The sequence below is a fragment of the Mobula hypostoma genome, chromosome 5 (assembly GCF_963921235.1).
Source record: "Mobula hypostoma chromosome 5, sMobHyp1.1, whole genome shotgun sequence".
Classification (NCBI taxonomy): Eukaryota; Metazoa; Chordata; class Chondrichthyes; order Myliobatiformes; family Myliobatidae; genus Mobula; species Mobula hypostoma.
The window spans coordinates 88,542,143-88,566,068 of NC_086101.1; the positions used below are offsets into that span (position 1 = coordinate 88,542,143).

General features: G+C 41.1%; 1 protein-coding gene across 1 annotated transcript in view; it reads left to right on the forward strand.

Annotated features, from left to right (window-relative positions):
- Window positions 1-23,926, forward strand: part of si:ch211-246m6.5 (von Willebrand factor D and EGF domain-containing protein) — a 327,759-nt gene that overhangs the window by 88,696 nt on the left and 215,137 nt on the right. Inside the window, exons 8-9 of the mRNA XM_063049712.1 lie at window positions 2,117-2,334; window positions 12,399-12,472. Coding sequence (XP_062905782.1) covers window positions 2,117-2,334; window positions 12,399-12,472 — 292 coding nt within the window. The remainder of the gene's footprint in view (window positions 1-2,116; window positions 2,335-12,398; window positions 12,473-23,926) is intronic.

The following is a 23,926-nucleotide window of genomic DNA, read 5'->3' on the forward strand; positions in this document are numbered from 1 at the left end:
CTTGTTATATACCAGATCTAATTGTGTTTTTCAAAAACAAAATTGTGAATAAGTTTTGCTATCTGATCTGGGACTACTAACCAAGACAACTTGTTATCTTAAATGTCAAATAGGCTGGAGGAACATTTGGAGTTTACAGTTTGCAGTACTGTATTGCTATTTGCCAGCTGCCGCTTATATAAATCTAAACATGCAATCTCACTGTATCAAAGCATTTTGCATAATCTCCACTGAGTCAAATTCCAGATTCAATAATAGAAATTAAGTTTAGAAGACTCCTTATGACTTGGACTGATCTCAAATTCTACTTCTAGTGCCTCGAGCGTTAAGTACAATAAATGATCTGTCTGTCTTTTCTGTTCTGAAATTGCAAGAAGTTATGCAGATGAATTTAGAGAACTGATTGTATTATTGTTTAGAGTGAATTGCCAAGTGGATGATTAGCTGGGCTCTGATACAAAGATTTAGAAGCAGTTGACACAAAACTGGATCCATGAATATTCATACAAGCAAAACATGTCTTGGCAATAAATGTAGTTCACCCACTCCTTCACCAAAAAAGGCTGAAAATCCAGTGTGAAATAGTGTAAAGCTGAAAGCCTATCAGCTATTATAGACAGAAAGTTCCAAGGCATTCAGCAATTTATGAGAGGACTGTATATAAACCTAAATGTCTTTGCAATTTTTTGGTGCATTACTCCACTTTCTCTTGGCCCTATTGGATAGGCCTACAACTAGGGGTCATGGGTTAAGAGTGAAAAGTGGAACATTTGAGGGGAACATGAGGGAAACTTCTTCACTCAGAGGGCCATGAGAGTGTGGAATGATCTGCCAATGCATATGAGCTCAATTTCAAAGTTTAAGAGAAGCTTGGAGAGGTACATGGATGGTAGGTGTACGCAGGGCTATGGTCCCCGTGCAGGTTAATGGGAGTAGGCAGTTTAAATGGTTTGTATGGACTAGATGGGCCCAAGGGCCCGTTTCTGTGCTGTATTTTTCTATTACTCTAAATGGATTAGAGGCGGTAGGGAATTGCATTGACATGCTAGAAATTCTATTCGCTCAAAAGAACAATTGCTGTATATTCAATGTTGGAAAGCTCATTTCACAGATTTAGAAAGATATGATCTTTTAGGACGTGCTTTTTTCTCATTACTATCATCAGAGATGAGATACAGGAGCCTGAAGACCCACACTCAATGATTTAGGAACAGCCTTTTCCCCTCCACCATCAGATTTATGAATGCTCCCTAAATCCATGAACACCAACTTGTTATTCCTTTCTTCACACTATTTATTTTTTGTGTGTCTTTGTACTTTACTGCTGCTGCAGAACAGCAAATGTCACACCGTATATCGGCGATAATGTATTTGATTCTGATTCTGGAGCTTGGAACAGATTAGGGTGAATGGCAGTGTAAAAAGAGCACAATATGTCAAACAATCTAAAGCAAAGACTTCATACGAAAGACATTTTGTCCAGCACAGGAGGGTATCAGAATGGAATCTTCTGCCACAAGTAATTCTTGAAGTGGAGTCCATTGGTTCATTTTGAAGAAATCTAATTAACCTGAGAAAGGTGAGCCTTAAAGTTTATGAGGAGCAACCAGCAGAATGGGATAAACCACTTGAGCAGGATGAAACACTCATGGTCTACTCTAAACAAACTGTTGCTGTTCAATGCACTTTTGTGCTTCCAGAAACAGTGTTCCTTTATGCAGTTATTGCTTTAAAAATGTCAAAATGCATACATATATTTCTTCTACTGCACTCAGATTACAGAAATAAGAGCTAAAATGTATGACGCTGTAGTGGTATTTATGGTTCCTATAATTTCCTCTTGTTGGAGATGAATACTGACAATTATTGTGATTCATGACACTTTTAGCCATCATCAATATACATATGAAAATGAAGAAACAATTACCAAGAACAAATTTAGGTCTGATGTCTCTGTTCCTATGCTGAATCGGAATTTTACATTTGTCTTTCAAATTAGGAATGATAACATCTCAGAATTAACTTTCTCCATGTTATGAGCTGATTCTCTGTATCTATGAAAAATGACACATGTTCGATATCTTTTTAATGATTTCATTTGCTGTTGTATTTCCAGACAGTCAGATTTCTTCACTCCTAAACGTAGCACTGTCCTCATGCCAGGTGGATTTAATATGGATGCCTTGTATGGCTGGGAGTTGTGCAAGAAGTACTCTGTTTGTGACAGCTGTGACAGACTTTGCTCGAGATGGAAATCGTGTCAGCAATATTAGGATTGAGCCTATTAAATCAAACAATTTCTTGTGGCATGGTTACACCCCAAAGGATATGAAGGTGAGTTTCTAATAAAGCATTTTAGCAGCATCAGCAGGTTACCTTGAATTTTAATTGCAAAAAGTGTTGATGGTTGTCATTAGGTATCAACCTTTGAAATTGTAAATCATATACCGCAGGGAAAATATACACAACTGAACGACTGAGAAACTTTGTACAGACTATTGAAACGATTTGTAGTCCCAGAAATTTATTACATAATGGTCCATTTGGTTTTCTCATCAGATTACAGGGATAATATATTATGATGCAGGGATAATGCAAGCAATTAGGGGCATCAAGCTAGTGTGGGTGTTTTCTTCCTTCTGAATTGTTTAATCTAATAGAATAATTCACTTTACTCCACTCCTGATATATTCAGCTTTGTTCTTTGTAACCACCTGAGTTCCATGATTTCAAAAAAACATCACTGGAATGCCAGTATTCAATGAATAATTATGATTGAACGTCTGCTTTTACCTTTGCTTTTTAAAAGTTTCACATTTTCAGTACATGGTTATAATTGCCATATTAATGGTTCTTGTTTTTAAACATTAGGTCATCAGCCGAAGTTAAATTCCACAACTGTTAAAGTGGGATTTGAATTGAGGTCTTTGGATGTACTGCTAGTCTGGTCATCTAACCTCTGCCTACCAACACTTAACTAATTATATTGGACTAAGTGTTTCCCAAATTCTCTCTCTCAACTTGCCTGCAAATTTTGTTATGTAACCAAGAACTGGTCCAAGCCGTATTGAAGCTAAAACTATCCAGGTTAAAGATTGGCTTTTTTAGCTTTATATACATCTAATCATTGAAACATACAATGAAATTTGTCACCTTGCTTTAAAAACAAGCACATTGTCGCCAACAGAGCATGCCCACAACTCGTTAACCCTAACCCTACCTTATGTCTTTGGAATGTGGGAGGAAACCTGAGCACACAGAGGAAATCCAAACAGTTACCAATCTCCTTCCAGACAGCTGCAGGAATTGAACCCTGTCGGTGACTGCTGGTGCACTAACCATTGTGCTACAGTGCCACTTTGTCCATCCACTGGCTCACATTCAATCTTCATCCTTTTTGCAATAACTATTTGAACATTTAATATCACCAAACTGTTGTGCAGATTTCGTTTTTTTTGTAATGTAACCATTATTGCTGTAATCTTATCTGAATTAAAAGGGATTACCAGTTTCCATTTCAAGCTTTGGTGTCATGTCAGTGTTTATAATTAATATCACAGCTTCGACAAGCTTCCTTTTCTCCATTTTTACTATGAAAATTTTATACCTTGAATTACATAACTTACAAGTCTGTTTTTTTCTGTGACTCCATTTAATTACAGTTACTATATCAGAATTCTGCACATTATTCAAAGCCCTGTCTCAGAGTCTTATTTCTACATTTTAATAAATAGAAGATTTAATCTGGTTCTGTTGGATTAGTAACTGAGGAATCTTTGGATTCAGAAAATCCTTTTTTCACTTTACCACATGAAGTGCCTGACCAAAGTGCATTTGACAGTATAGTTTGGAAGAAACTTGCTTCAGTGAAGATTTCTGAGCTTTGATCTGCAAGTCAGTGGATTGCATTTTAAGCAACAGACACACTATGCTGGAGAAACTCAGTAAGCCAGGCAACATCTGTGGAAATCAGTAAACAGTCTACATTTCGGGCTGAGATCCTACATCGGGACCTTTCTTGTGTTTGTGGTTGCATTTTAAGTCAGATTCCCAAAACAAGAATAATTGCAGGTAGACATTGCATTGTATACAGAGGAATTACAAGATCACAAGACAAAGGAGCAGAAGTAGGCCCATCGAGTCTGCTCCGCAGATCCCCCATGAGCTAAACTATTCACTATTCAATTAGCGGACTTTTCAATATACTGGCCTGGAAAATCTTAAGCATGCCCATATATTTTATGAGCTCTGCGTATGAATATTGGTTATTATTTGGGCTGCAAGAAAATTGTGCTGATTACCCAGTCAAATCCCACAATTCTGCAAGTCTGTTGGGATAACCCCAGCTGTGAATCATGCTTGCAACAGTGGGATAATTTCTTTGTCAGATGTGATGCGATTTCATTTTGAGCATAGTCAGGAAATTAGATCACCTTTTTTTGAGGTGCAGCTTTAATTAGGCATATTTTAAACAGCCATTTTTAATGGTGCTACTTTAGGAGCAGCTTCCGACTGGAACGCTAGAAGTCCACTCAGCTAAGTTTTCTTACCCACTTACGGCACACTCTGTTGGTACTAATGCCCCCCGCTTTCCCATCTCGCTGTTGGCTCTTAACTCTGGATTGCCCTTCCTTGATCTGCACTTCTTGAACTTGGACTTCATGTCAGCTTGATTCTTCCTTACTTCCCGATCCAAGCACTCCCCTTCCCCGTTCCACACCCAATTTTTGTTCTGACTATTCAACGTGCTAACTCTGTTCCTGATGGCATCCTGGATCCTCAGAGTAGTCCAGCTCTTAGGAAACGCCACAGCTACTCAACCATCTGAACTCCACAGAGGTCATTATTGAAACCTCAGCAATTCACACTCAATGTACAGTAGTCAGACTTGCTGTTAAAGAGGACATAAAGAATTCCAGAGCTCCATTTGAACTATACCTGGTCCTATTTCATATAGTTTAATTTCTTATTTTTTGTGCCTTAGTTAGCAATCAGCTCTCATTAAACAACATCAAAACAGAAATTTTGATAATTTTCTGTTGGACTTTGTATGCACGAATTGGTAGCCATATTGGCAGTGTGATCATAATGCAATCTCTCGAGTCGGGACAAGTGTGATGTTCTCCTAAAGGGTTGTCTATTGATGGGCTTCTCAGGTGGCTGTAGAGGCCAATCCAGGATCCACATATTCTGGTGCAGTGTGGGATAGAGTAAGTGGTGGCTCTGGATAGTGGTTGGGTCTTTTGGTTGTTCACTCTCTCCTTTCACAGTTGTGGCACAGCGGAGGTTGTGCTCATGTAGCACAGCTCCCTCTTGAATAGATTTCTTCCAGGTGTATCTATTGAGTTCAATGTATTCCCAGCGTTTAGATGTCATGTTGAATGTCTTCAGGCTGATTTTGATGTTATCTTTGAAGTGTGTCCACTGCCCACCAGAGGCTCACTGGCCTTCCTTCAACTGGGAGTAAAGGATCTCTTTGGGGAGACTTGAGTTAGGCAACTGGTTGGCCTAATCTATCCATTGGAATTGGTGTTGCTGTTCATGTTGGCCTCCTCCAGTATGCTGGTTGTTAGTGTGCCTGTCCTTCCAGATGATTCTAAAAACCTTTTGTCAGGCTCTTGGTGGAACTGTTCTAGGATTTTTAGTTGTATCTTGTAGGTGGTCCATGATTCAGTTCCATGCAGAAATGTAGGCAGGACATCTCCTCTATAGACCAAGAGTTTTGTTTGAACATGTAGGGTGCAGTCTTCAGAGACTCTTTTCCTTCACCTTGCACAGGCTTCATTAGCACTGCTCAGGTGGTGGATGATTTCTGTGTTGATGTCTGCTTTTAAGGAGAGAATGCTGCCAAGGTAGGGAAAGTGCTCTGCATCTTCAAGGGCAATATCGTCATTTTTTCTGGAGGGTTGAATAAATGGTAGTGGCTGATGTAGGACCTGTGTCTTTTTTATATTCAGAACAAGACACAAGGCACTATATGCCTTGGCAAAGGCATTCAGTTATTCTTCTGAGTGTGTTGTGATAGCATTGTCATCCAGATATGAACCTCTATAATGGTGATGATGCTGATATTGATCTTGTCCTTGATCTGCTTAAAGTTGAAAAGCCTCTATATATGACTGTGGCAGGTCTTGTGCAAGGAGGGGAAGGATGGCAGCAATAAAAATGGCAAATAGTGTGTGTGCAATGATACAATCCTGTTTGACTCGTGTTGACAGTGAAGGGTTCTGATTCAACACCATTATTGCTGAATACTGTGGCTGACATGCCATCATGGATTAGCCTTGGTATTTATAGGTACTTGTCTGGACAGCCATGTCTTGATAGTTTACACCAGAGAACTTGGCAGTCTACTTTTTCAAATGCCTTTGTCAAATCTTACTGTAAGGGCTGCCTTTGTTCATGGCATTTTTCCTGTAATTAACATGCTGTGAAGATCATGTCTGCGTACCTCTAGATGGGCAGAATCCACACTGCAATTCAGGGAGTACTTCAGATAGTAGAAGAAGTTGGTTGACAAGGATATGTGCAAGCACGTTACCTGTTGTTACTAGAAGGGAGATGTCTTTGTAAGTGTCCCAATCGACCCGGTTTCTCTTCTTGAATATGGTCACTACTACAGCATCCCTGAGCTCTGAGAGCAGTTCTTCCTTTTGCCAGATATTCATGAGTAGGGCATGTAAGTGGTGCAGGAGTGCTTGTCCATCTTCCTTCTAGGATCCTGTCAGGAATGGTGGGTTTGTTGCTTTACAGTCTCCTGATGGCTTCATGGACCTCTTTCATACTGGGAGGTTCTCACATATCTTCTCTCAAGGTCTCTGGAGGATTTGGTTATGAACCTTTGGTTCAGCAGAACTGTTGCGGTTAAGAAGTTCTTGAAAGTGCTCCCTCCATCGATTGTTGATATTCTTCCAATCCTTCAGCAACTTCTTTCCATCCTTTGAGCGTAGCAGGTTTAATCCACAGTAATTTGGACTATAGACTACTTTGGTGGCATTGAAGAAGCCTCTCTGGATTTCTACCAAGAATTCTTTAGCTCTCTCACCCTGTGCTGATATTTGCCTTGGCTCTGATATAAGCTTCTCTTTTGGTCTTACTGCCAATGTCATTCTGGCAGGCGCAAAAGGCTTTCATTTTCTTGGCGATGTGTCCAACTCCATGTTGTTTTCATTAAACCAATCCTGATGTTTCCTGGACTTGTTCTTACAGGTATTGAGGATGGTCGATTTAAACAGAGAACAAGAAACTGTTCTTTAGTTTCCTGCAGATATTCCTTTTGGAGGTTTTCCCCAAAAGAGGCCTGAAGATGCTATTGGGTGGCGGTGTCAAGCCGGCTTTCAAGGTTTATTCTTGGCTTGCTTTGCTTCTTTTCGGTGAGTCTGATGGACTTGGTGGAGTGGGTCAGGTGATGATCTGTCCAGCAATCATCTCTGCTAGTCATAGGAAAAGAAATTGCCTTTTAAACTCACGAGAGAGCATAGGCCATCAACTTTTTGCTGTTGATCTTTCTGTAGCAGGCAATTTCCTTTTTTATGAGGTCGAGTTGCTAGCTCGACGCTCAACCCAGCATGGATGGAAAGCGTGCCAGGGGAGCCGGCTGGGTTTGAACTCGGAAGTCTTCGCTCTGAAGTCTGGTTACAACACCACCAGCTGGCTTCGGCCAGTCATGGTCCTTGTGATATTTACATCACAGTGTTTCCTAGCTCGGTCAATGACAAAGACAAGGAGATACCACTGTTTAGATTGGGGGTGCTGCCAAGCTGCCTTGAATTTGTTTTTCTGATGGAAGAGAGTGTTCATAATAATGAGATGTGCTCAGTACACATGGGTTGATGTTGCCAATGTCTTCCTTTCTATGCTACCTTTCCTAAGGTTGAAGTTCAACCAACCCTGGCATTGAAGTCCCCTAAGAGAATTATCTTATCCTTGAAGGTGCTTGACAGTGTCAGCTCTAGACAAGCAGAAAAGGTCTCTTTTTCATTCAAGAGTTTATGCATAAGCACTCATAATGGCTGCCATTTGGTTGTTGGCAAGCACTATGTCATGGTCTCCATGGGAAGTTCAGAATGTTGACTGACAAGCTGGTTCTTTATTGAAAATCCAACACCAAGGATCCTGGGCTTGTCAGCTGCCTTCCCTTTCTAGAAGAAGGTGTAACAACCCTTCTCCTCCTTCAGTTGCCCTTCATGTGCCAAACAGGTTTCAGAAAGAGCAGCTAGGTCGATCTGGCATCTCCTCAGTTCTTTGGCGATATTCGCAGTTTTCCTCTCTGGTCAATCACTAGTTGCACTATCTTTAAGAGTGTGCACATTTCAGGCTCTGAAGATCGTGTTTCTTTCTTTCTGGTTATAAATATGGTGATTCCTCTGGACACAGTAATCCAGACAGGAGGTTTTGAGGTGGGCTATTTTTAGGGTATCTTTTCCAGCCCCTTCCCCAAGTTGGGTGAGCAGAGTGGATCCTTAATAGTGCTGATCAGTTGTGGCTGCAGCTGCTGAGGGGCTTCCAGACTTCACAATTCTGCCCCCTTCACCACTTGCTGATTGCCGTGGGACTTAATCTGGGATGTTAGGGTGGATTCCCTTAATGGAGAATGCTTGTGTCTGACTTTGTTTAAGGTGAGGAGACTGATGCACGGGCAGCCATCACATGGTCCTTGACAGATCTGGGTCAGGGTCCAGTGGCACGGAGTACAAGACAACTGGGGATGCTTCACTGCTGCAGCCTTCCTCCACCTTCGTTGCCATTGTGATGTGCCGTCACCTTCTGCCACCTTCACTGTTGACGTCTCAGTTGTTTTCTCTCAAGATCTCAGGAACTCACAAACCCCTCCCGTATAGCAGTGTGACGATCCTCAGAGAAGTTATCAGTCCAGAATGTCATACGTTGCTGGTCCGTGGACAGAGGTGAACTTCTACACAACGACTTTGAGTCATTAGGCTGGTTCACATTGAAAGACTCAGCAGCTAGCCTAGATGAGTATGCCACAGCTCTCACAGACTTAGTCAGCAAATGTATAGAGCACTGTGTACGAAAGAGGACAAAGCAAGGGTTCCCAAAATGGAAACCATGCATGAACTGGGATACCCACTCCCTTCTGAAGTATAGGACTGTGGAGTTCAAATCATAGAACAAAAAACTGAGACACGACCTTTGCCAGGCTATCAGGATGCCAAGAGACCATACCATTGGAGACTCGAGCTTTCAGTTGTAAATTACATGCTGCAATGGACTACAAAATGGTGTCAGTCGGTATTGCCAGCAACAACGCGTCCCTTCCCAATGAGCTTCACACATTCTTTACACATTTTTAACAGAAAGGAAAAGGAATGTCACCAGCTGCCCCACAAACTTTAGTGCACTTGTACCCACGGTCACTGTTGCAGACATCAGCTCATTCTTCCCCAGAAATCATCGGGCATTAATGGAGACCCCAATGGTATCCTTAGATCCTGTGCAGATCAGTTGGTGGGAGTATTTGTAGATACCTTAATATCTCCCTGCATCAATCCTAGGATCTCACCTGCTTTGAGAAGATCACTATCATCCTGGTACCTAATTCAAAAGAAGGTAACACTACCAGATTGATCACAATGTTACCAGTTTGATCCTGATGTTAAGGAATTAATCCTGACATTACCAGATTGATTCTGACATTACCAGATTGATCCTGATGTTACCAGATTGATCATGACATTACCAGATTGATCCTGACATTGCCGGATTAATCCTGATGTTAAGGGATTAATCCTGACATTACCAGATTGATCACAATGTTACCAGATTGATCCTGACATTACCAGATTGAATACAATGTTACCAGATTGATCCTGACGTTACCAGATTGATCCTGACATTACCAGATTGAATACAATGTTACCAGATTGATCTGACATTACCAGATTGATCCTGACATTACTGGATTAATCCTGACATTACCAGATTGATCCTGACGTTACCAGATTGATCCTGACATTACCAGAATGAACATGACTTTACTGGATCGATCCTGACATTACTGGATTTGTCATGACATTACCAGATTGGTCATGATATTACCAGATTGGTAATGACATTCAACAACTCCAGCCACTCAAACAATCTCAACCCACTGCAATTTGGCAGACACCATCTCCCCGGTTCTACACTCATCAATGGAACATCTAAACAAAAAGACACTGTTGTTGGATAATTGTTTATTGACTACAGCTCTGTCTTCAATACTATAATTTCAAGCAAACTCATCTCCAAACTCCTAGATTATAGACTCAGCACTTCCATTTACAATTGGATCCTTGACATTCTAACCAACAGACTACAATCAGTCAGGGCAGGCAGCAGCACCTCCATCATGATTATCCTCAACACTAGTGCTACAGAAGGCTGCATCGTCAACCCCCTAGTCTACTGTCTATAAACTCACAACTGTTCTAACTCCATCTACCAGTTGCAGATGTTACTACCAGAGTGGACCATATCCCCAATAACGATGATTCAGAGTACAGGAAGGAGATGAGGAGTTTCTGGTGTCATGTCAACAACCTCTCCCTCAATGTCAGCAAAATAAAAGAGCTGGTCATTGACTTCGGGAAGAGGAGCGGTGTGCACACTTCACTCTACATCAATAGTGTTGAGGTTGAGAGGATTGACAGCTTCATGTTACGAGGAGCAAACATGACAAATGCTCTGTCCTGGGTCATCCACATGGAAATTATGGGCAAGAAAGCTCACCTGAAGCTTACTTAGGAGCTAAAAGGAAATTGACATGTTCTCCTTGACCCTCACCAATTTTTATTGATAACACCATCCTATCTGGATGCATCATGGCTTGTGATGTCAATTGCTCTGCCCAAGACCACAAAAAAACTGCAGAGTTGTGGACGCATTTCTGTACATGATGGAAGCTAGTCTGCCTTGGTGTAACAGACAACAGAATCAAACACTTCATCCACCCTGGACTTTCTTTCTTCTCTCTCCCTTCCCTTCAGTATGAAGCCTTGAGCACAGCTTCTATCCCGCAGTGGTAAGTCTGTCTGCCCAACACTTTCTCTGTAACTACAGCTGCATTTTGTTATTGTTTTCCCTTGCACTTCCTTAGTGCACCGGTGAGTTGAAATCGTCTATAAGGACAGCAAGCAAAGTGAAGTTTTTCACCGTACCTCAGTTCATGTGACAGAAATAAAGCAATTTACCTATTTACAGTCCCTGTATTACTCTCATGATGATTGTTAAAGTGGAATGCTTAGATATTAACCAGTGTAGACATCCTGTGGATATGTAAGCTCAGCACGATCAATATGTCTTCCTCAATTTTGGTGACACAAGTCTGGAGAGACTTCAGATTAAGACACTCTGCAAATACCTGATCAGCAGTCAACTCAAAAATGGCAAGAAATGATTGACAGAAGCAGCATTTCAGGAAGCTGTAGTTAGAACAAAGGTGATCGTGGTCAGTGCCTAACCAAATTGGGGTGGTGGTGGATGGGTGGCTGGGTGTTTGCATCAAAATCGTGTTTATTATCACTGACATCTGCTGTGAAATGTGTAGTTTTATGGCAGCAGTACTTGCAGTACATTTAAAAATTACTATACGTTGCCATAAGAAATCTATAAAAATAACTAAGTAATGTGAAAAAGAGAGCTAAGTTGTGCGGACATGTTCAGGAACTGATCAATATCTGATGGTGGAGGGGAATACGCTGTTCTTCAAAATTTGAGTGTGGGTCCTTGAGCTCCTGTGCATTCTCCGTGATGGTAGTACTGAGAAGAGGGCATGTCCTGGCTGGTGAGGATTCTTACTGATTCCTAATTCAAAGCAAGCAGCAGTTAATTCTTAAAACTGAAGTTCTAAATATTTGAAGTGTAATGGAGTAAAATATTTTTTGTTGAATGTAACCAGCTGCTGCTAAATTTCATAACCCGACTTTGCTCAATGGTGCATGTTACATTTTAAAGAGCCACATTTTGAACTTTCACCTTAAGCACCGTTGGCCACAATGATGCTTATCATGAAATCTTAAACAGTGAAGCAACAGGGGAGCAAAATCTGAATTTACTTCACAGTGTAGCTGTGTACAATTTACATAGCTATGAAATAATATAATAAAAGCAGAATCGTTGAAACTTTAAAGGCACTTACTCTCAACACAAATTTAAAACAGGATGTTTTGATACATTCTACACTTTAACCAAAAAAAAAATTACATTGTAATGCTGGCAAAAGAACTGGAGGTAAGAAAACTACTCACCTTAAGCCAAGTGCACTCTTACATCTAATTGTCGATCTATTGTTGTATAGTTAGCAGACCATTTGTGCATATAATTGGTGAAGTTAAGTATTGAGTAAATTTTAATAGTTTCTTTATATAATAACTTTTTTTTTGTTTTTCTTCATATAGGTCACTGTACAGGACATTCCAACAGGAAATTGTTATTCGTTCACTGATCCCCATATTATTACATTTGATGGAAGGTCAGTTTTTAACCTTGTCAGTTTTGTAAATTGTTGTTAGCCCTAGAAATAATTGGTGATCCCACTGGAAGTGTTTTATGGATTGAACTAAGAATAAGGCTATGGTTCAGTGCAGAATTCACTTCTATTGCCTGCGTCCCAACACGTTTAAAATGGAACCACACCAACATTGATCACTGATACACTGGTCACCAAGCCATTTGTCAACTAAAGCTCATCCAAAACATAGTATAGTATCTCCTGACTTTGCATTTTGTTTCCAGCCTGCATGAATAGACTGATTTTCGAATCCTCTCACTGCCTTTCAAATCTCCATATGGAATCCCCTTGCTGTTTCTATAACCTTTTCCATCTTCGATTTTCTGAAGTATTTGCATTCCTCCAGCTCAGGGTTTGAATGTATTTTTGATTTCTATTCCAGTTGTGTCTTCAATTGCCTTGACACTTGTATCAGGAATTCTCATCACGAACTTCTCTGCCTCCTTGCCCCTCCTTCCTTATTTAAGATGCTCCATACCTCTTTGACCAAACTCTTGAATGCAAGTCATTCCCCCCTCCCCACGGTGAGTCAGTGTCTGATTTTATTTGATAATCTGCCTGAGACATGCCACAAGTTATTTTTCTAAATTAATGGTGCTGTGTAAAAGCAAGTAATGGACCTGAATGCTAAATTCAAACCAGATAATGAATGCTAGAACAACTGAAGCATTTTATTTATAACTTATAACTGAGCATCTAGTAGATGCTCATTAGTTTGCAGAAAGCCATAGGCACAGCAGGTAACTGATCATTTGTATTGGTGGCAAGCAATTGTACGCATGTACAATGATGTAACCACTAGTCTAAATGTTTAAGTAAGTCCTTGCAAGTTTGCAGAGCGAAGCGGACTTGATGCCAAGAAACAAAATAGAAGTAGGGAAGTGCCAGGTAATTCTTTGAGAATGCATTACATTGCAGTAAGATCCTTTACCTCTGTATCACTGCCTGATCACGTTAGTCTTCATTCATTAAAATTAGTCTGTCTTGAAAATGCACACTAACTAAGCATCCAGAGACGTGAGGTAGCAGATTCTCTTTATCTTCTCACCATACCCATAATGGCTCATACTTTGCACAGAAAGTCATCTATCTACTTTAGATTCTCCAACTAGAAGACACAGGCTATACTATTTTTTTCCTGTCAGTTCCTTTCATAGTCCAAGATGTTTGAGATGCAATGTCTCACATTCTGTTAAGTTCCAGTAAAGATAGGCTGATCCTACTTAACGTCTTCTCACAGAACTGTCAGCTCAAGAAGCAGTCTAGCACACCAGTACTGCACTGACTCAAAGTCAATTAGATCCTCCTTGGACAGAAGGGCAGAAACTGTGGTCACAGCAAAACTCAATACAAGCGCATCATGTCTTATTTACTGTTGCATTCCAACCCTACTGCATAAAAACCCAATGTGTCATTTTTCTTCCCGCATGTCTGCTGTAATAAAAGTTAATTTCTGGCTCACACAACAGGCACATCAGGATTTGAATGCACATGAACATTTCCTGGTGTTTTACTGTTTCAAAACAAATTTTTTTTTATTCTGCTTCCTAAAGCTCCTTCCATCTGCTTGCCTGCAGGTAACCCTTGGGCAAGGTGTAGCACCTGCTTAGCCTCCCCCTCCCCCAACCTTGATCAGGGTCATCCGAAGCCATGGGAGCAAGTGGTGGATGGTCTTATGAGCAGCTGGTGCGTAGCATAAGTCCGGGTTATGTGACCAGGCAGACAGCTCTGAAGAATATTGATACTGGCTGGGGTCACCCATCTTGTAAAGACACTGCCTAAAGGAAGGCAGGAGCAAACCTCTTCTGTAGAAAAATTTGCTACGAACAATTATGGTCATAAGACTGTGATGACTTATATCATACAACACGGCATATAATGATGATGATGACTAAAGTACATAATTTTATTTCCCCACATAACACGCCATCTACCAGCTTCTTATTTCTTTGCTTGATCTCTCCAAATCCTGTTAAATCTTCCTCTGTCCTTCTCACAGTTCACTTTCCTAGTGTGCAGACATGGCAATGATAGAAATTAGAAAGATGTTGTCACTCATTTTCCTACGTGATTGGATAACACTGCAGCTCATCCAGTGCTGAATGTTGGACAAGCAAGTCTGGGGAGTTGACGTTTAGTCCATTGTTAGGTCCTGAGTAGGTTAGAAAAGCAGCATCTTCAGGTCAGGTCAGACCGTTGTTGTTAGAGTTTACCACTCTTCTCTGTACCAGCATTTTTTGTTTTCTTGCATGGAAAGGACAAAATTTCAGCATTTTGTTAGTTGAGAGAGATGATTTTCAGCTTGGTAGTCCGCGAAGAACTGAGATCTAAATCAAGCAAGGAAACTTTACAAGCACATTGTGCAAACTAATCTTCCACATCCTTTATCGTTGTGGAGAGTTTGTGTGATCTTTTTAAAAAAAAGACTGAAGGTTACAGTGACTTTCCCAATTATAGACAATGGTGCTGCTATTAGTCAGTGTAACACCTTGCAGTGTGAAAGGGAGTGCTAAATTTTAAACACAATTTGTGACAGGAATACAGCAGTGTTGCTGACTTTAGGGTAGAGTTGTAGATTTGCAATGTGCTGAGTGTGTGCCAAATTACTTTCTTTTCTCAGTTGACAACTTACATAGTGTTCTATCTTATTTATGGGGACTATGAGCTAAGAAAACAAAGTGTGAACACATATGCACAGTGAAATCTGGCTGGCACACCTCCTGGCATTGGCAGTTTCCAAAATAATTACTCTTCAAAAAGGTACATAGATCTGCATAACATCAAACCAACTGTTTTATTACTATACTTGTCTTTTGGTTATAGTTAGATATTCATTGTGTTCAAGTGCATAAATATTGCAAAAAATGATTTTCATTTTTATGATAGCTTTATTATTAAGCAGTACTTTATATCAGTGGATGCTGGAATGTGAGACTGAGCAAAGCAGGAGTAGGTGAGACAACTGACCTTTATCCCACTTAGTGAAATAAATACCAATTAGATCATGCATTGTTATTTGGAAAATAATTTTAGAGAGAGAAGTTCATCTATGATCATTTGCATTCAACTTGGTGGCTGTGTGTAGTATTCCACTTTTGAATTTCTGCCCCGTTGAGTCAGTGTACCTTAAACAGGCCGACACATAGGCACTCCTATATAGTCTATTTTGTAAAAACAGCTGAGGATGACCTTTTACCCTTTATGTTCTTGCCTGACGTTCTCCAAAGCCAATTGTCCCATGGTGCTAGGATACCTTTATTAGTGCCTGGACTCATGGAAGTGGCAAATGGATGTTTGTGGGTGTTTTAAAGGCAGGAAGGTAACTAGTATCTTTAAATTTAAGGATTCACAGAAAAGTTAGTATTCAGCTTCTGTGAATTTATCACAACACTTTCTGTAGACATGAAAATCAAAGTTGGATATATTGAGTTAGTTCTTAAATATACCATTGTCCTTATTTCTTTGTTTTATGTGGTTGTGAAGAGACATTTGTTGCCTAAATTCTATCTTCTATATTCTAGATTCTTTCCCTGATTTAAACACCCACATACGGATAAAAACACATCTTCACATATCTACTTTATTCTATCTCTCCAAAAGAAGAACCTGTTTTGCGAGGGTTTCAAGCAGTAGGAAAACGAAAGAAGCACAGAAGAACCTTATGTTCAATATGAGTTTTGACCAATCACAATCAGAGAAAATCTACAAATGCTGCATATCCAGGCAACACACACAAAATGCTAGAGGAACTCAGCAGGCCAGGCAGCATTTATGGAAATGAGTACAGTTGATGTTTCGGGCTGAAACCCTTCAGAAGGTCTTGGCCCAAAACGTCAACTACTTTTTCCATAGATGCTGCCTAGCCTGCAGAGTTCCTCCAGCATTTTGTGTGTATTACTTTGTCTCATTAGTAACCGTATCTTTGGTACCTCCATCCAATAACTTGTGAAAAGGTGAGGCCTCAGCATGCCACTCATTACATCTTAGTTTCCTATTAGTTAGCTGATCTTCTTTCCAGGCTAGTAAGTTACTTTGTAGACCATACGCTTTTCTTTATCACAATCACCTTTGATGTGGTCCAATATCAAAGCCCTTCTGGAAAATTAAGTATAAGTTCCCCTTTATTCATCAAACACCTCCAACAAAGTGATCAGACAAGATTTTTCCTTCCCAAGCCCTCATTAACTTTGCCTGATTACTGTGAATGATTCAAGGTGCTTGACTGTTATAACTTCAGCTTTTAGAATTTTAATAACAGATGTTATTAATTATTATTTAATAACAGATGCTACTTGGCCAGCAATTTCAGCTTTCAGTGTCCAAAACGTTTTGAATAAAGGAATCTCATTTGCAATTTTCCAATCAAATAAAGCTTTCCTCATATCCAAGTAATCTCAAAAAATTTCAATCAAAGCATGAACTATCTCACCAGCTTTTCTTTTAAAACCCTTTGATGAAGCCTACTAGGACCTTGGGGTTTGTCAGCAAATGTGCCCAACAATTTGCTCTGTACCATATCCATAGTTTTCATAATTTTCTTAAGCTTCTCCCTTCCTTCCAATTCCCAAACACTTGAGATCCATCTTGTTATATACCAGATATTGTGTTTTTCATAAACAAAATTGTAACTAACTTTTACTATCTGATCTGGGACACTTGGAGTTTGCAGTATTGTATTGCTATTTTCCAGCTGCAGCTTGTGTAAATCTAAACATGCAATCTCACTGTACCAAAGCACTTTACATAATTTCCACTGAGTCAATTTCCAGGGGCATTATCATAAGTAGATTCCCCTTCTTCAGCCCTGTATCTCTTCTCTTTCACCAATCAACTTCCCAGCTTTTTACTTCAACCCCTACCAACCCCCCAATCTCATCTATCTCCTGTGTTTCTCCTTCCCCTCCCAAATCCCCACCTTTTAACTCTGACTTCTCACCTTTCTTTCTCCAGTCCTGCTGAAGGGTCTTGGCCGGAAACGTGGACTGTACTCATTTCCATAGATGCTGCCTGGCCTGCTGAGTTCCTGCAGCATTTTGTGTGTGTTGCATGAGATTTGACTAATCTAAGCCTCTAAACCCAAAATAACATGCCTGTTTTCTCAGCAACGGCTTTATTTCCCCTTTCACTAAAAGATTGATTTCATTATCGCTGTGCCATTATGATGCAATTGGGCCTAAATTGTAACAAAATGACATAGATGTTTCGATTTGCATTTAGATAGTGTTATTTGTTGCAGCTGTTTTGAATTTTCAACAGATGTTCAAAACTGCTGTGATAAGAGTTGCTGCTTTTGGCATTTTACAACATCAAAGTTTCGAAATAGGCACATTGTTAATTGAATAATTGGTCAGGATTTACTCCCATACACTGCACAGAGTTCATAGTGTATCCTGGGGTGGAGAAACATTTTGTTCTGAGTTGATCGTCAAGTTTTATTTGAAACTTTTACAAACTAAATGGTTTACAGGATTGCAATAAGTGTGATGTATGACTTTTTGAAAAGTTAAATCAAAGTAGGACTTTCACAGTGAGTGGTAGAGCCCTGGCGAGTGTTGTAGAACAGAGGTATCTTGGAGTTCAAGTAAATGATTTGCTGAAAGTGGAGTCACAGGTAGACAGGGTGGTGAAGGAGGCTTCATTAATCGGGGCATTGAGGTTGATATTTGGGAGTTCATGATTAGTTAGTGTAGGATACTGATGGCACAATGCTTCCGTTCAGTTTTGGTTGCTGTGAAAGATGAATGTAATTAAACTGGAGGGAGTGGAGAGGAGGTTTGCAGGGTTGTTGCTGGGACTCGAGAGACTGGGTTATGGAAGAGGTTGGACTGGATAGGACTTCATTTCTTTGAGAGTAGGGGCTGAGGATGATTGTTCATGACGGGCATAGATAGGGGTGCATGCTTTTTCTTTGTCTTTTTCCTGGAGTTGGGAAATCAAGAACTGGATGTCATGGGTTTGGAGTGAAAAAGGAAGGATTTAATAGAAACTTGTGGGGCAAATTTATTTTCACATGGAGGATGGTATGTGGGCTTAATGAGCTGCCAGAGCAGTTCTTAACAGAACTTTTTGAGAGATGGTTGGTTAGGTATGTTGATGGGAGAGATCTGAGGGATGCTAGCCATTGGAACTGGCTTGACTGGTACCTCTGTCATCATGATGATGAGCCGTTTCAAATCATCTATGATACTGTGATGTTAATTGCCATTATTATATACAGAGATACTCTTATTTGTTGCTTTTACATACACTATGAGAGCATGTGCTAAAGTTTAATCTCAACATGAAAAATTGTTAATGTACCTGAAATCAGTTTAGATCAGTTTAAGATAAATGGTCTTGAAACACAGTTCAGAATCCTTGAAACTATACATATTCAGTGACCAATGGTGTTCCGTAGGTTCGATGTTTGGACTGCTTCATTTCACATTATTATGTCAATGATGTATATGACAAAATTGATAGCCTTATGGCCAGGTTTACGCATAATACAAAGCTAGTTGGAGGGGAAGGTAGAGTTGAGGTAGCAGGGAGTTTTCAGAAGGACTTAGACAGATTAGGAGAATGGGCAAAGAAGTGGCAGATGGAATAGTGTAGGGAAATGTCTAGTCATGCACATGGTATAAGGAATAAATGTAGAGACAATTTTCTAAATGGGGAGAAAATTAAGAAATAAGAGATGCAAAGGGACCAGGTATCCTTAGGCAGGACTCGCTAAAGATTAACTTACAGGTTGAGTTGGTGGTGAGGAAATCTGGTTCATTACACAATACCCAATCCAGAATTCACTTTCCCCTAGTGGGCTTGACCACAAGCTGCTCTATTCTAAAAATTCCCCCTCTTCTGATCCAGCACCCACCTGATTTTCCTGATCTACCTGCATATTCAAATTTGCCACGATTATCGGAACATTCCCCTTATTACATGCCTTTTCCATCTCCTGTTGTAATTAATATCCCACATCCTGGCTACTGTTCAGGAACCTGTATGTAAGTCCCATCAGGGTCTTTTTACCCTTTCAGTTTCTTAACTCTACCCGCAATGATTCTACATCTTCTGATCCTATGTCGCCTCTTTCTAAGGATTTGATTTCATTTTTTTTTACCAACAACAACCCCACCCCTTCTGCTTACCTGTCTGTCCTTTCGATATAATGTGTATCCTTGAATGTTAAACCCACAACGAGAATCTTTTCTCAACCATGATTCAGCGATGCCCACAATTTCATACTTGCCAATCTCTAACTGTGCTACTTTGTTCCATATACTATATGTATACAGATATAATATCTTCAGTCCTATATTCGTCACTCCTTTTGATCTTCATCCCACGTTACTCTTCAACTCATCCGACTGACTGCATTTTTGCCCTATCATCTGCCCGTCCTACGTCACATTTACACTACACAATGCATCGACTTTTATAACAACTGCCCCATCCGCACTCCTGTGTCCCCCTCTCAAGTTACTTTAAACCCACCCAAACAGCTGTAGCAACCCTGCCCACAAGGATATGGGGCAACACACACAAAATGCTGGAGGATCTATGGAAAAAAGTACAGTTGACGTTTCAAGCCAGATTTCCAGCACCTTCAGGTTTTATCTTGTTTGTCACAAGGCTATTGGGTTCAGATGTAACCCGTAAAGTTCATAACTTCACCAGAAGAGATCTCAATGATCCAGAAGTCTGAGACCCCGACCCTGCTCCCTTTCCTCTGGCACTCAGTAATGCTACCCTGATTACACGTAGTACTGGGAGTAATCCAGAGATTACTGCCTTGGAGGTCCAGCTCTTCAGCTTCTTCCCTAACTCCCTATACTGACTGCGCAGGACCTCTTCCCCCTTTCTACCTATGTTATTGGTGTCATTGTGCAACATGACCTCTGGTTGTTCACCCTCCCTCTTGAGAGTGTTCTGCAGCTGCTCTGAGACATCCTGGTCCCTAGCACCTGGGAGGCAACTATCCCACACTATCCTGCCTTCTCTTCCCGCTGTCACAGAATTTGCAGTCCGCCCCCCCCCCCAACTATCGAGTCTCTTATCACTATCACTCTGCCTGACTTTACCTTTTCCTGCTAGGCCTCAGGGTCAGCCTCAGTGCTGCTGCTATGCCTGATAGCTCATCCTCCCCAGCAGTACCCAAAGGGTTACACTTGTTGCTGACTGGAACGGTCACAGGGGAACCCTGCACTGACTGCTTTCTCCCCTTACTTCTCCTAGTGGTCACCCATTAACTCTCTGATTCCTACACTCCGAGTGTGACCACCGCAGTAAAAATTTAATCTATGAGGTTTTCAGCCTCCTAGATAGTACTTTATACTTTATTGTCACCAAACAATTGATAGTAGAACGTACAATCATCACAGCGATATTTGATTCTGCGCTTCACGCTCCCTGGAGTACAAATCGATAGTAAATATTTAAAATTTAAATTATAAACCATAAATAGAAAATAGAAAAATGGAAAGTAAGGTAGTGCAAAAAAAATACTGAGAGGCAGGTCTGGATATTTGGAGGGTACAGCCCAGATCCGGGTTAGGATCTGTTCAGCAGTCTCATCACCATTGGAAAGAAGCTGTTCCCAAATCTGGCTGAACGAGTGTTCAAGCTCCTGAGCCTTCTCCCGGAGGGAAGAGGGACGAAGAGTGTGTTGGCTGGGTGGGTCGTGTCCTTGATTATCCTGACAGCACTGCTCCGACAGCGTGCGGTGTAAAGTGAGTCCAAGGACTGAGTGCATCCAGCTCCAGTTCCTTAACGTTGTCAGCCAGGGGCTGAAGTTGGGTGCATTTCCTGCAGATGTAGTCATCAGGGAGACCATTACGTAATCTGAAATCCCACATGTCATCGGAGGGGTGTTCCCTGCCTGAACTACCATCCTATCTACACTAGTCATACCTCTGACATCTCAAGCGGAAGTTCAAACCTGCACCTGTTCTCACTTAAGCCCATTGAGCCAAAGCCTGAGCACTTTAACACAGGCCCACAAGCACAAAGGCGCTCCGCTTACACCTTGCTTCTTTCTATTGGCCCCATCTGGGGGCCTAAGAGGTCATATTTATTTCACTGTCAGCATTTATTTCGAGAGCACCGGAATATAAAAGCAAGGATGTAATGTTGAGGCTGTATAAGGCTGCTCAGAGCAGTTTTGGGCCCTGTATGTGCGAAAGGAATGAAGGGGTTAATGTATGAGTAGTGTTTGATGGATTTGGGCCTGTATTTTCTGAAGGTTAGAAGAATGGAGGGGGGCGGGTGATCTCATTGTTACCCATCGAATATTGAAACACCTAGACAGAATGTATATGGTAAGGATGTTTCCTCTAATGAAGGAATCGAGGACTAGAGGGCACAGCATTAGAATAGGATGTCCCTTTAGAGCAGAGATGAGGAGAAATTTCTTAAGCCAGAGGATGATTAGATTATGAGAACACTCAGTCCTCTTTTATTGTCATTTGGAAATGCATACATGCATTGAGAAATGATACAATGTTTCTCCGGAGTGATATCACAGAAAACAGGACAAACCAAAGACTAACACTGACAGAACCACATAATTATAACATACAGTTACAGCAGTGCAAAGCAATACCATAATTTGATGAAGAACAAACTATGGGCATGGAAAAAAATGTCTCAAAAGTCCCTGAGTCGATTGACTCCCGAGTCCCCAATAGTACGCAGCAGAAGGGAGAAACTCCCTGCCATAAACCTCCAGACACCATCGACTTCCCGATGCCTTCGAAGCAGCCGACCACAGCTGACACTGAGTCCATTTGTCCGAAAACTTTGAGCTTCCGACCAGCCCCTCCGATACAGCCACCCGAGTGCCATCCTCTGCCGAGCGCCTTTGACCTCGCCCCGGCCGCTGAAACTAGCAAAGCCGAGGATTTCGGGACCTGCTGCTCCAGAAATTCCGGTTACCACACAGTAGTAGCAGCAGCGAAGCGGGCATTTCGGAAGTTTTTCAGATGTTCCTCCGTACTCTCACGTCCGTCTCCATCAAATCAAAATTGTGCACGGTCCACTACTTGACAGATAACAGATATTCATCATCAGAGAGGCCGCGCGCGCTGCCGTCGCGCCGCCATCTTCTCCTCCCCCATCTTCACCTGTAGAATTCATTGCCACAGATGACTGTGGAGGCTATCAACATGAAATGTTTATGCTGTAAAGCTAGAAACCACTGATTAACAGTGCAATAACTGTCTTTGTGTATTAAGAAGGAATTCCACAATATTACACCGGCTTAGAATTTGCAAGATGGTGCCGGCAACCAGTGGTGATGTTTTGTAGACAGCTCTCAAAACTACTAAGTACTCTAGAAGATAATATTTCTGAACTTCGATTGCTGCAGCTGCAGCCTGTAATTTCCCTTCTAAGGATGTACTTTTGGACCGACTAACCGATCTGACACTCTTGTGACTTCCTGGGAAATCTGGCGAACTAGACTCGGAAGAGCACAGGTATGGCCGGGGTGGCCGTCGCTGGGGGTGGATGCTGCATTTTGGCCCGATAGCGGACGACGAACCTGTGGTCGGCTCCATTGCTCTGTGCTGAATAAAGTGTCAAGAAAGATTAAAATTGTCAAAGGCGAGAGTGGAAAGCGAACAAGTGTTAGGGGCCATCTGCTCGCATTTGGCTGGTCTCACTACTACTGACGGGTGGGAGGTGCAGGAATCTTGGGTCCTATATTGGCAGATTCAGGGGCAGCTATTACCTTGTAGCCATCGGGATCCCGGACAGACTTCACTCACCTCAGCACTGAACGGGCTCTGCAGTCTTAGACTCATTTTTGGGGACTCTGCAGCTCTGTGTTTTTGTTTACTTCTTCTATTTGCGCAATTGTCCTGTATTGTAAATTCAATATGCGGCTGTCTCGTTTTGTGTTTTTTTTGGTGAATTCTGTAGTGTTTCTTTGTTTGCCTGCAAGAAGATGAATCTCAAGGTTGTATATGATATACATACTTAGATAATAAATTTGAACTTTGAACGGTTGTTTCTTTTCACAACCATAATTGCTGGAAATTTAAATATGTGCAGCAATCACCAAATGACTTTCTATGTTTGTGTGCTGGTATTTATCCAGTTAAATATTAAAGCATCTGATATTTCTGTCAATTCAGATAAGGAGGCTCTGCCAACAACTTCAAGTGAGTGAGAAACGTTGGGAATTTCTGCAGAGTTTGAGATCAGACAGCAGATACTCGTGGAGATTATATGCCAGATGTTACAAATCAAGTGGGGCCTGTTGGTACTTTCTACGGAGGATATGATCGTTTGAGTTACTCGGCATATGGCAAGGGCCAATGAAAAGAATTAGGTTTAAGTTGAATGGGCATTGTGGGAGAGGCCATTGTTGGAATTGAAGAGGGTTAGTGTGGGGAACTAAAACTTTGGCTCAAGAGGCTTTGACAAGGAGAA